We start from the raw sequence: 12,375 nt of genomic DNA, 5'->3' as shown, positions 1-12,375 counted from the left end.
GGGCGACCGACGCCAATGAGTGATTAATGTATTATAAAGTCCTCATACTAAGTTAACCCGTGCGGATCCAGTGGTGTACGGGCACGGGCGTGTTTACGCACAAACTTTGGATGGCCATTGGTGACAGAGGGCCGCATTGCACGCCTTTGTGGTCGCCTTGACCCAATCCGTCGGTTTAGCACACCGCCGGTGCACACCGTGCGCACCGCGTTCGCCGTTGGTTTCAACGAAGGCGACACCGACCGCTTTCCGGTAGAGTGCTGACGCCTGTGAACGGATCAGACATCTTTGAAGGACGTTAATGCGTGTTAGCCGGTACACTCATCCACACAGTGCGGCTTTTTACGTCCGTATGTAGTCTGGCTGCTGACGACCCGCACGGGTCGGCGGCTTTTGGCTCACATTTTTGCTGATACGGCTGACTTAGAGCTATTTTGATCAGTATTGATCATTTCTTGCCTGTGATATTAAAGAGAGAGGGAAAACTAGAAGGACAATGGTGAGGCCAACGTGGCAGCCCTCCACCAGCGAGCCCTACCACACGCAGGTTTTTGGTGCTTGTGTGGGCACTCTGGCCAGGCTCCCACCAGGGCGGCCGTGAGGCCGGCTCCCGTCGAACGGTCGCAGAGGCAGGTGTGAAGTTAGCAGCAGTTCAGTCTTCACACCCAGCATAAATCGACGACCCACCCGATCTTTACAAACTTGTGCCAAAGGAATCCTATAGTGCACTGATAGCGTACGCCAAGTTTTTGTAAGGTTCCGAACAGTTTGACCTCCAGAGGTCGTAAAGGGTCAGCCAATATGTGCCTACAAACTTGATGCATGTTGTACCCCATTCGTTCGGGGATTTTACGCAGATGCCAGAAAGGCCCTTAAAAATGGCCTAAACTAAACAGATCGAGACATTCCTGAAATATATATATATATATATATATATATATATATATATATATATATATATATATATATATATATGCTGCATATATAATGCATATATGACAATATATATAATATATAACGTATAAAATACGGCCATAATGCATATATATATATATATATATATAATCAAGGTTTTGAGGCGGAAAGAGTTAAGCACCTGAACTGGACTGCAGGTCACGCCAGGTCATGCTATTTATTTTGTTTAGGGGCGTTTAAGATGTAAAACCACTCAAATGAGGGGATTTTTCATTAAACTAAAGCGGACGCAAATCGGGTTCGGCACATTAACCTACCCTGCTCAACAATCATCACGTATTATACCTGAACACAAGGAATATCGATTTGGCACGCGGTGACGTCGAGAGGTTTAACTTTTTGATGCCCGTGAATAACCGAGAAATGAACCCTTCTCTGAGTTCTACATTTGTAGCGTTTTTAAAGAAAGCCAAGGTGATAGGAGTTTTTGCAAGTCGTTGGGTGGCACGTCAACGTCAGCGAGAATAATGCTGTGCGACAGGAACTGGTTGTTTCCAGGCATTTATGTGTATAACTCATGAACTAGGCCCCACGCGACCGAGCAATCGGCGCCATTCAACTAGGCATTACATTTGCTCTCTGGTAACATGTCACGATTGCCTGCGTGAGGTCATCACTTGATGTGATGTTACTGGCAGTCTTGCTCAGGTGCTTGTTGTTCCCTGAAACTTTGATTCAATTCGTGCGCACGTTCCAATAAAACAGGCGAATATCAGTTTCAGCACATTAGGTTACCCTGCAGATCGCAGCCATCAAACAACACTATCTTTAGATATACATTGTATAGATCTTGCGGGGATAACTTTCGATCTGTTGGGCCTAGGACTATTTAAAGAGGATTTCTGGAATATACGCAATGTTCCCGACCGGGTGGTTCACAACAGGGGTCGCGTTTGTTGTCACACATCGGTTGACCCTTTATGACATATGGAGGTCAAACCACTCGATGCCTTACAAAAAGTCTGTTTGTACGTTATCAGGGCACTTTGGGGTTTTTTTAGCACAATTTTCTTAAGACTCGAAGGAGTCATCGATTTTTGCTGAACATGAGCACCGAACCGGTGCCAACTTCACACACGCCGCACAGGGGGGTGGGGGGGGGGGGGGTGGCGGCGAGACAAAGCGTTACGGTGGGGTGCGGTGTGTTATGAGAGCACGCAATGAATCTGGCAGTGGCCATGGTAATGTACATGCACAATGCTAAGCCAAAGCTTCGTATTCAAATAGGCAGGGTGCGTATAAGACTGGAAATGCCTCGTCGCTGTTCAGGCCGTCTTTCAAAAGACATCGTTATAATTAATCTTTCAACGTCCTAAAACGTCCGATACACGGCACCATCCTGAAGGCTGCTCGAAACAGACGTCTTCACCGAGAGGGTTCGATAACCCGTGTCGAGCTTAGGGCTTAACAGCATCCCGTTAGATGATGCCAGTAGTTACTCAAAGCAACGACTATCAAATTATTTCCAAGCGTACCTTACCTGAAAACATAACTCGAATTGCATCTCAAGATGACTTGTGTCCATTAGCGTTTGGCTAAGGCTACGGATGTGCAACGAACTTGTTATCTTGAGGCCTACGTTGTCTTGTTCTGTTGCTATATCGACGTTTGTTGCACTACGAGCCGCATGGTCGTATGTTATTTTGCTGCTTGCCTGCCGCGCGCTGGAACTCACTCTGCCTGCGGCCTTCCTTTTGAAAGTAAATCTTAGCCGAAAGACTGTGGCTGAGATCCAACAAAAAACTGGTCGATGACGGTGACATTTCGCGAGAGCGAATCATTGACAGCTCTAAAAGATTGGCACGTGCATGTTGCCGATTTTTTGCTTGAAAAATAAACACCGTTTTCTGTCCTTCGTTCTCACGTCAAGACAGCATCAAGATTGCTCGGTTACGTCATCTTATCTCAGACCAAACCAGAATGAGTTTTAATCATCACCCCACCGCACACTACAATACAGCATATTCGTGACAGTCGTCTCGCGGGGAGTGCAGCCGACATCATCACCGCATCAGCATCGCTTATCTGAACCCCTGCTCTGCCCCACGCCCACCATGTGTCCAGCAGCCAACGCCGGTATGAAGCGGCACCTTGCCATGGCGACGGCCCCTTCGACCGAGTCGCCGGCGCCGCGCCTGGAGGTGCGCCGCGCGCGGCCTGAGGACCGCGCGCGCATCGATAGCCTCGAGTGGGAGCACAAGTGGACGCAGCAGGTTTACGGCTACACCAAGGTGACCGCGCAGATGGAGCACGCCGCGCTCAACGTGGTGGCCGAGGATGACGAAGGCAACGGTGCAGGGGTTCGCTGTTTACAACTGGCACCCGGACGAAGCGACAGTGCCGGACCGGCGCTGGCAGCCGTGGCTGCGCAGCGCGGCGCCGCTGCTCGACTCACGCCCCCCTCAGCCCCGCCACGTGCCTCTTCCAGACGCAGCTCGTGTGCGCCCAGCCGGCCGTGGGTGCCGTGCTCCGCGCCGTCCTCACCTGGCTGTTTTCGGTGCTGCCTGACCTGGATCGCGTGTTCCACGCCACGTGCTGCCACCAGAGCGAGCTGGGCTTCCTCGAAGAGGCGAACTTCCGCATCATCAGCGAGCGCGGCGCGCCGGTGCCGGTACTGGAGCTGGAGCGGCGCCGATACGTGCCGCGCCTGGCCTCGCGCCCTGCCCGTCTCGAGGACCACGACGATCTGCGCGAAATGTTCGCCGTCGACGAGCAGCGGCTGAAGGAGGCGTACGGCGAGTTCTTCCTGGCTGAAGTGATAGCGGACGAGCGGGACTCGTCCTTCTCGGCCGTAGTGGAGGTGGACAAGCTGGCGGTCGGCATCATGAGCGTCACGACCGAGGTCGACCTCGACATGCTCAACGACAACTTCGAGCTGGCGCCATTCCACGGCCTTCGGAAGAAAACCACAGATGACACGACCGGCTTGGCCAGCAGACTGTCTGACGAGGTGATGGGGGTACGGCCCTCCCGGCTGTCGCCAGTCACGGAGGAAAAGGCCGACGAAGAAGAAAGCAAAACGGACGCTTCGGATAGCAAGGACGGAGAGGCAGCGTCTACAACAGAGACAACGACGGATGCATCCAAAACAGCGGCTGTTGCGGATCCTTCCAAGACAAATAATGAAACAAATGCATCCAAATCCGGCTCCACAGTAGATGGTCTCAAAGGAGCAGATGCCGCAAAAGATACAGCGAGTGGTGAGGCAGATGGCTCATCGAAGTCAAAAGTGGACGTAGATGGTTCAAATGCAGGTGATTCAAATGCAGATGGGACAGTCAATTCATCAAATTTGGGGGCTTCAAAGTCAGATGGACCTGTGAATGCTCCAAGAGAAGATGGGGCAACCGGTGATACGAAGGCAGACAGTACAATGGCTGTGTCCCAACAAGAAAGCAAAGCAGATGAACAAACCGGTCCTCCGTACACCGCAGTGCCCCAAACTGACAGCTCAACTGCCTACATCCGAGCAAAAGGGCAAAGAGTGGTAACAATCCAGGGACGCCAAAACCAGCAGCGCGCCGGATGCGACTGCCGGCGCTGACGCTGATGCATCTCGCGCAGACAGCACCGCTGAACCCGAGGTTGGAGACTCGGCCGCGGACGTTGCCGCCGCCTCGGCCTCCGCAGCTGCCGTCGCCTCCGCCTCCGCCTCTGCCGCCTCTGCCGCCTCCGCCTCCGACTCCGACTCGGCCTCCGCCTCCGCCTCCACCTCTGTCTCCGCCTCCGCTCCCGCCACCGCCGCCGCCGCCGCCGCCGCCGCCGCCGCCGCCGCCGCCGCAGCAGTCGCAGCAGCAGCAGCTCGAGCACGGGGGCCGCGGGTGGTGCCGCTGCTGGAGCAGCTGTGGGGTCCAGAAGTGCTGGCTCCCGGCTTTCGGCGAGCTCGAGGAGGAGGAGGCGCCGATCCCAGACGACGAGGAGCCGGACGGCAGCCGGCCCGTGCTCGAGATGATCTGGGGCTACCCGGTGTCGGCGGACGGCCCGCGTCACGCGCAAGGTGAGCACCGTGCTGAGCGGCCTCTCCACCGAGCCGGTCACCGGGCCGCCGCCGCGGCCGCGCGCCGTGCCGCACTACCACGGCGCGCCCAACGCGGCCGCCATCAACCTGTTCTGCATCCAGGAGGAGCATGCCTGCCGCTCGCTGGACCTGCTTCCGGCGGTGCTGGCGCGCCTACCGGACGTCGACTATCTGGTGATGACGGTGCCGGCCGACGAGCCGGAAAACGCCGCTGACGCAGCTGTTCACGCGCGTGCCGTCACCGCGCCACCTCCACCTTCCCCCTGACAGTTGTACGTGTTCCACCGAGCGTCGCTCATCACGGACTTCGAGGTGGTGAGCGCGCGCAGCAACGAGCTGGGAGACATCCGCGCGCTGGTCAAACACACGGACGCCGCCGAGACGCTGATGCAGACAGTGCGCGGGCTGTTCATGGACAACGCCGCCGAACACACAGTGCTGGTGGTGCGTTGTGCGGACCAGGTGGTGGGTGTGATCGTGGTCCGGCACGAGGTCGAAATGGAGTACGTCCGCTCGCACTTTGAGGTGGAAGAGTACGTGACGTTCGAGCACCACGACCAGCGCGACGGCTTCGGCCACCTTTACCACTTCGCGCTGAACCCCATCTTTCAGCGGTACGCGGCCGTCATTCTGGGCGAGGTGATGCGGCTGACGACGTTCTCAGTGCTGCTGTACCCGGTGTTTCCGCCGGGCTCGACCGACACAGAGGGCCACAGCCTGACCTCGGCGCTGGAACAGCTGTGGCCAGTGGCCTGGCGCCGCAGATCCAGTACCCGCTGGTGCAGGGCACGCTCGGCGTCAACATCCCCAAGCCGCACATCCTGCAGCACGAGGAGCCGCGCACGCTGCAGCTGACCACGCGCGGGGCCGTGCTGCGCCAGCGCGCGCGCATCAACAGCAGGGTGGTGGTGGTGGGCGGCGGCGACGCAGGCCTGGCCGTACTGGAGAGGCTGGTGTTCTCGCGCGAGCTGCTCTTCACCAACCTGACGCTTGTCGAGCCGCACGGTTTCCAGGGCGACTCCGAGGCCGGAGCACTGGCGACCGACATGTGCACTTCCACCGAGAACTTCCAGCCGTATCGGCTGGCCACTATGTGGCTGCGCACCTGGGTCAACTTAGTGCGTGGCGTCATGCACACCATAGACAGGTGACAGAGGGAAGGGGACGGACAACAGGACTATTGTGTTGCGTCCTTTTTCAGATATGTGAAGATGACACAGCTGTTTGAATGTAGCCATGCAGGTGAAAAGACAACGTTCCAAGCTGCTTGATCGCCTGGTCAGAACATACCCCAAAGTTCCTTGTTTCGCGACCTGTTTGCTTCTGGCGTTACCTATTACATCAACGTCACGTCAACACCAACACCTGTCAGGCGTCAATGTCTGACGCCTCGGACCGTCGCCCCGTTCCGACCCCTCGGACCGCTGCCACCGTTCCGACTCCTCGGACCGTCGCCCCGTTCCGACCACTCGGCGGTCACAGTCCGGTGTCCGGCAGGAAGCGCAAGTGCATCCTGGTGTCGGGCGCCGCCGAGATCCCGTACGACTACCTGCTGCTGACGTGCGGCCAGCAGTTCCAGCTGCCGGCGCGGCTGGTGCCGCGGCCGCCGCGACCGTTCGCGGACCGGCCGCCGCTCTTCCCGCCTGCCCAGCTGCCCGACACGCCCGACAACGTGTTCCGCGTCAACTCGCCGTTTGACGCCGAGCGCGCGCTTGAATACGTGCGCGCGTATTGCCTCGACCGCGCCGGTGAGTGGGCGCGGCAGGTCCCCGCAGCGCTGCCGAGGTGCAGCTGGGAGGGGCGCTATGCTGTGGCGTTTCGACGTCGGAAGTTCCTCCCGATTCAGCTGCGCATACCGTCACTTTAAAAGGGATTAATAGTTATAATTTAAAGTATAACTGGGCCTGATTCACTTCTAGGTACTGCTGAATTGCCAGCATTGTCTGACTAGAGATGCTCTATCGATTACCTCCTCTAAGCTTCCCCAGCGGCCTCCCGGCAGGTCCGTGACTTGCAAACAGACCCTCTGTCCGCTGCTCCTGCCACCGTCACCCCACCGCAGAGAACGTGATCGTGTACGGCTGCTTTCTGGAGGCGCTGACCTGCCTGGAGACCCTGATCCAGCTGCCGGTGCCGCCGCACCGCCTGGTGCTGGTGCTGCCGCCGGACGCGCACGGCTCGCCGCCGCAGCTGACAGGGACGACCCCCAGGTGCTGGAGCCGGGCTCGCTGCCACAGCCTCACCTGACGCCAGGCCCAGCGGTGCTCGGCCCGGCTGGTAGCCGGCCTCGGGATGAGAACAGGCCCTCACTCAACACTCGACCAAGTTCAGGCACTGAGTTATCGGCAGCACGTGCTGTTCCGATGTAGCGCCCCCAGATATGCTGTTTCTGACACTTTTGTATATTTTTGGGTTTAACAACGTCGGCGGCTTTCTCAGCTATTGGGCTTGATACGGACATACGGTCTGTAATAAGTACAAAACGCAGATGTGAATACGCGTGGAATGTGGATTTTGTTGTGAAATGAACGCCTTGTTTGCAATTCCTCTCCATGTGCGTCAATTGGCTCACGGCTGTTCGCTATGTGGACTGATACACGGGAGGGGGAGTAATGCCCGAGCGAGTAGCACCTTCGGTTCCCATGTGAGGGGCCCAATTCGAATCCCAATTGCGCCATAGCCCTTGAGCGCTAATATGGTCACAGCAATCGCTGGGCCTTTATGAAAGGGGGCGTGACGACTTGCGTTACGTTCCCTTTAACACAGATTCAGAGGTTTGTTTGACCAACCCTTGGTGTAGGTGGACCGCGGCATCTTCCACAACCTCAAGTCGGCTGGGAACGGCATCCGCATCCTGGAGGGCTACACGCTCACCTATGGGACACCAAGTCCAACAACCGCATCTACAGGGTCCAGCTGACGAGCGAGGCCGCCGAGACTAAGGAACGCTACCTCTCCTGCTGCGGCCTCTTCGTGTACGACCACAAAGGCGTGGAGCTGGTGACGTTCAAGGCGCTCAACGACGCCTCACTGGTGTTCGACGGCAGGCTGGTGATTGATCATCAGTTCAGCACCAATGACGCCAGCATCAGAGCTGTCGGTACCATGACCAAGTACTCCAGGAGGTTAGTGTAAAATGTCCGCCTTGCTCTCGTGACTTGCTGCTCTCACTCTTTGTCTTCACAAGAAAGAGCTCCAAGTCTTGCCACAATGTCCCACTACCTTGTCGTCAGGTACTACGCAGACAGCTTCGACCACTTCGAGTACAACTCGCGTGACGTGGGCCACGCGCTTGGCACCCAGCTGCTGAAGGTCTTTGGCGAGACCACCAGCAGCTGACCACCAAGCTGGGCACCAAGGACCGGCGCCGCTCCTCAATCAGCGGACAGCCTCTGCCGCCCGATTCGAGCTGCGCTGATGACGCGGCGCGACTGCCCGGTGGCTGGCAGTACCTGCACATCAGCTCGCCCGGCCCTGTCTGTCGACCTGAGCCCGCCCTGGTGGTGCTGGCCACCGCCCCCCGTCTATAATCAGGTGGGGCTCGCTGGCTACCAGAGACCCCGTCCTATAAGCCAGGTGGGGCTCGCTGGACCAGGAGACCCCGTCTATAAGTCAGGTGGGGCTCGCTGGCTACCAGAGACCCCGTCTATAAGCCAGGTGGGGCTCACTGGCCACCAGAGACCCCGTCTATAAGTCAGGTGGGGCTCGCTGGCACCAGAGACCCCGTCTATACCAGGTGGGGCCACTGGCCACCGGACTCCGTCTATAAGTCAGGTGGGGCTCGCTGGCTACCAGAGACCCGTCTATAAGCAGGTGGGGGCTCGCTGGCTACCGGAGACCCCGTCTAAAAGCCAGGTGGGGCCTCACTGGCCACCGAGACTCCGTCTATACGTCAGGTGGGGCTCGCTGGCCACCGAAGACCCCGTCTTTAAGTCAGGTGGGGTTCACTGGCCACCGAAGACCCCGTCTATAAGTCAGGTGGGGCTCGCTGGCCACCGGAGACCCCGTCTATACGTCAGGTGGAGCTCGCTGGCCACCGGATACTCCGTCTATACGTCAGGTGGGGCTCACTAGCCACCGGAGACCCCGTCTATACGTCAAGTGGGGCTCACTGGCCACCAGAGACCCCGTCTATACATCAGGTGGGGCTCGCTGGCCACCGGAGACCCCGTCTATACGTCAGGTGGGGCTCGCTGGCCACCAGAGACCCCGTCCTACGTCAGGTGGGGCTCACTGGCCACCGGAGTGCCCCGTCTTCAAGGTCAGGTGGGGGGCTTACTGCCACCGGGAGACCCGTCCTAAGTCAGGTGGGCTCGCTGGCCACCGGAGACCCCTTCTTCAAGTCAGTTGGGGTTTACTGGCCACCGGAGACCGTCTTCAGTCAGTTGGGGGCTCACTGGCTACCGGCGACCCTGTCTTCAGGATACCTCCTCCCTCCCCCTAATGTTTTTGTTTTCTGGACTACGTTTTGTTAAGTAGCAGCCCTGTTGGCAACCCAGCCAACCCCGGATGCATAGTGAGCGCCGCCTTTAGCTGATGGGTCGTGGACGTATCCCGTTTCCCACCTGCGGCACCAAACATGACGCTCTGTGGGCTGTAAGTGTCCGCGCCCACTTGCCTTTTGTTTCTTATATGGATGTTTGCCCCACTCTTGGCATGCCTTCCTGGCCTCACTGCGAATTACACTCACAATTTTCGACTTCAGCACTAAAAGCATTGTGAGGTAAACAGGCATTGTCTGACAGCTTAGTCAATGGTAAGTTGATAAGTACAATACGCAGCAAAGGCTTCCCCACTCTAAAACACTTTTGGTGTTGCACTCTGCACCTGCGCCGGCATCATTGACCGCGGATACAGCATTACGTGATTTGCGGTTTCGCCAGGTTTTGGGTGGAGCATATATGCTGGTTTTGTATGTTCATATCCATCCCTATTGTGTATCTGTACCTGTGGTGGCACCTCTGTGTATGTATATCTGGGTATAACACACACGCCGCGCGCACAGATCAGCGTCATATGTTATGTGCGTGTGCTCCAGTGTATCCATCCGTTTCCATTGTCAGCCACCGGCTATATGCGACTTGAGGTGAGCCAGTGGCGGGTGTGCAAAAGATCACGTGCTACTCGCAGAATGCCATCGAGGCGGACAACATGAGTCGCCCTGTACGGCCTGCACGAGGTGTTGCTCAACAACATGGTGGCCAGGTCAGTCAATGCCGACCCAGATTGCACAGCGCCAGAGATAAGCCGCAAAGTGTTGTGTGCGCGGGAAGGAGGGGATGACCGTGATGACTGTGATGGACGGCATACCACAGCCTCCCGCAGGCGACCGGGGCATGAAGCCGGCTTGATTGCATTGGGTTCAATCGTGTGGATTTTTCGTCGCGGTTCGTTCGTGGTGGGGACTGCGCATCTTTTGTGTGGCGGACTTCTCGGCCAATTGCCTGCCTCAGTACGTCATAGGAATGTACCGCAGCAAAAAACACAGCACTACGTTTCGCGACTAACTCAGGCAGACGTGCCAGATCCCAGGTCTGGACATGGTGGTGGTAAGCTTAGCTGAGAAGCCACATTTCCTTCATTTGGACCCCTCGTGACCGTCCCCAGGTACATGGAGGGTCTGATTCCGGACCTGTACGACTACTTCCGCCAGCCGTGGGTGATGGTGGTGTTCCATGACCGGTTCGCCGTGCTGCTGAACGACATCCGCCAGGCGATGCTGCGCTGCCAGTGCAGGGACGGCAAGCTCACCCTTGAGGAGAAGGTCAGGACTCGGCGGCTGCGGGGACGTCATGACAGTATGGCTCGAGAGCCTCAGCAGACCCGAGGAGAGGGGGGGGGGGGCTCAGGTCTGGTGCGGAGCCTCAGGAGTAACCGGGGGGAGGGGCTGAGGTTTGGCGCAGAGCCTCAGTAGACCCGGGGAGGGGGGAGGGGGCGGGGGCTTCAGGTCTGGTGCGGAGCCTCAGGAGAACCGGGAGGGGGGGGGGGGGGAGGAAGTGGGCTCAGACCCGCATTCTTCTTTGCGGTTAGGACCGTAGCACACCGTAGATGCCTCCTGAAGTAAGCACAAAACCGTGGACGGACACGATTAGACAATTCAGCGAGAGCTCCATCGCCCATTGAGCAGATGTATCCAAAGATGTCGAATTTGCGATCTTCTTCGGCCTTCTTATGAGTTGATCGCCGAGTTTCCTTCACCCAATAGAATCCTGGCTGCCCCCATGATCTTAGGAGTCCCACACATAACTATCTCAAGCGCACCTCGAATACTGTCCGTTGCAACTGACCGCGCTCTGAAGCAGCGCGCTGAGCAGCGCTATCCTTCCAAACAGCTGTTACCAAAGGAAATCATGTTCCTTTCAGGAAGTGTGAATGTAATGGACGCTCCCCTGCATTACGTTCTCTGACATTGTTAATGTTTTGACATGCTACTTGACATTATCACCGGCAGGTGAATCCGGGTTGACAGTGACATCACCACCCGCGTACGGTGCCCCGTAGCTGACACTGGCAGCGAGCTAACTCCCGTCCTGGGCCGGCAGATCGTGGACGACATGTGCCGCTACAGCGAGCTGACCCAGGAGGAGCACATCAAGATCCTGGAGGACTTCCGCGCCGGCGGCGTCGACCAGCTGGTCGAGTCGTGGGTGCTGCAGTACCTGGCCAACAACCAGTACCACCTGCCCATGTACGCCCGTGAGGGCACCGCCGAGTCGCTCAAGATCAACAAGGAGAGCGTGCGGGACTCGGCCAACGCAGGCATGGCGAGCTCACGCGCGCAGCTGGCCAAGATGTCCGGCTAGGCGGCTTGTGCAAGGGCGTGGCGGCGAAGAGGGAAGGTGGGAGCCTCAAAAGTCGAGGTGTGGAAATCTTTGCGAAAGGTGGACGTCGGAAAACGAGGGTGCTTGGATTAAAATGGTGGGGCGTCTTGCAGCGAAATGAAACACTGAGAAAGCGCCGATCGCGAGTTCTCCGTGATGCGCTGAGTGGTGCAGAACGATGACATTTGTTCACCTCTATCTGAAGAAGTGAAGCGTTCCACGAAGAACGCGAAGATCTGCTTTGTCCATACATAGCAGTGGCGGATAATGATAATTGCTGCGAGCGGGGGGGGGTTGAGTTGAGCGATGCTAATGTGAGGACGGGGGGTGATAATCACACTAGTGCAAATACACCCGGCAGATTAGTGACTGGAAGCTTATCTTGATCTTCAGGTAATCTACGAAAGTAGGGGCCTTACAGAAATGCTTAATGCTGCTTACTGAAACGACATAGCAAGTGCGATCTGCCGCGGATGGCAGGGGGGCTGTTTACTGACTGCTGCATTCCCGGAGAAAATCATCTTGCAGGAACGCACCCACGCGTCATGGCGGGCACCGGGC

At 57.4% G+C, this 12,375-nt stretch overlaps 2 protein-coding genes across 2 annotated transcripts; both read left to right on the top strand.

Moving 5' to 3' along the window:
- The first annotated feature begins 3,029 nt into the window (after nt 1-3,029).
- On the top strand, nt 3,030-8,332 carry LOC119098025 (cilia- and flagella-associated protein 61-like). The gene is made up of 10 exons (XM_037220955.1): nt 3,030-3,261; nt 3,348-4,408; nt 4,973-5,221; nt 5,264-5,740; nt 5,875-6,140; nt 6,491-6,587; nt 6,645-6,741; nt 7,056-7,123; nt 7,883-8,118; nt 8,227-8,332. The coding sequence occupies exons 1-10, from the start codon at nt 3,030-3,032 to the stop codon at nt 8,330-8,332; spliced, it is 2,889 nt and encodes a 962-aa protein (XP_037076850.1).
- Nucleotides 8,333-10,155: 1,823 nt separating this feature from the next.
- LOC119099500 (cilia- and flagella-associated protein 61-like) lies at nt 10,156-11,992 on the top strand. The gene is made up of 3 exons (XM_037222657.1): nt 10,156-10,198; nt 10,601-10,757; nt 11,536-11,992. Exons 1-3 carry the CDS (start codon nt 10,188-10,190, stop codon nt 11,794-11,796), a joined length of 429 nt encoding a protein of 142 aa, XP_037078552.1. The 5' UTR covers nt 10,156-10,187; the 3' UTR covers nt 11,797-11,992.
- The last annotated feature ends 383 nt before the right edge of the window (nt 11,993-12,375 follow it).

The sequence above is a fragment of the Pollicipes pollicipes genome, unplaced genomic scaffold (genome assembly GCF_011947565.3).
Source record: "Pollicipes pollicipes isolate AB1234 unplaced genomic scaffold, Ppol_2.1 Scaffold_4740;HRSCAF=5597_pilon_pilon_pilon, whole genome shotgun sequence".
Classification (NCBI taxonomy): Eukaryota; Metazoa; Arthropoda; class Thecostraca; order Pollicipedomorpha; family Pollicipedidae; genus Pollicipes; species Pollicipes pollicipes.
The sequence above is the reverse complement of the archived record's forward strand: the minus strand, read 5'-3'. Positions and strand labels throughout refer to the sequence as shown.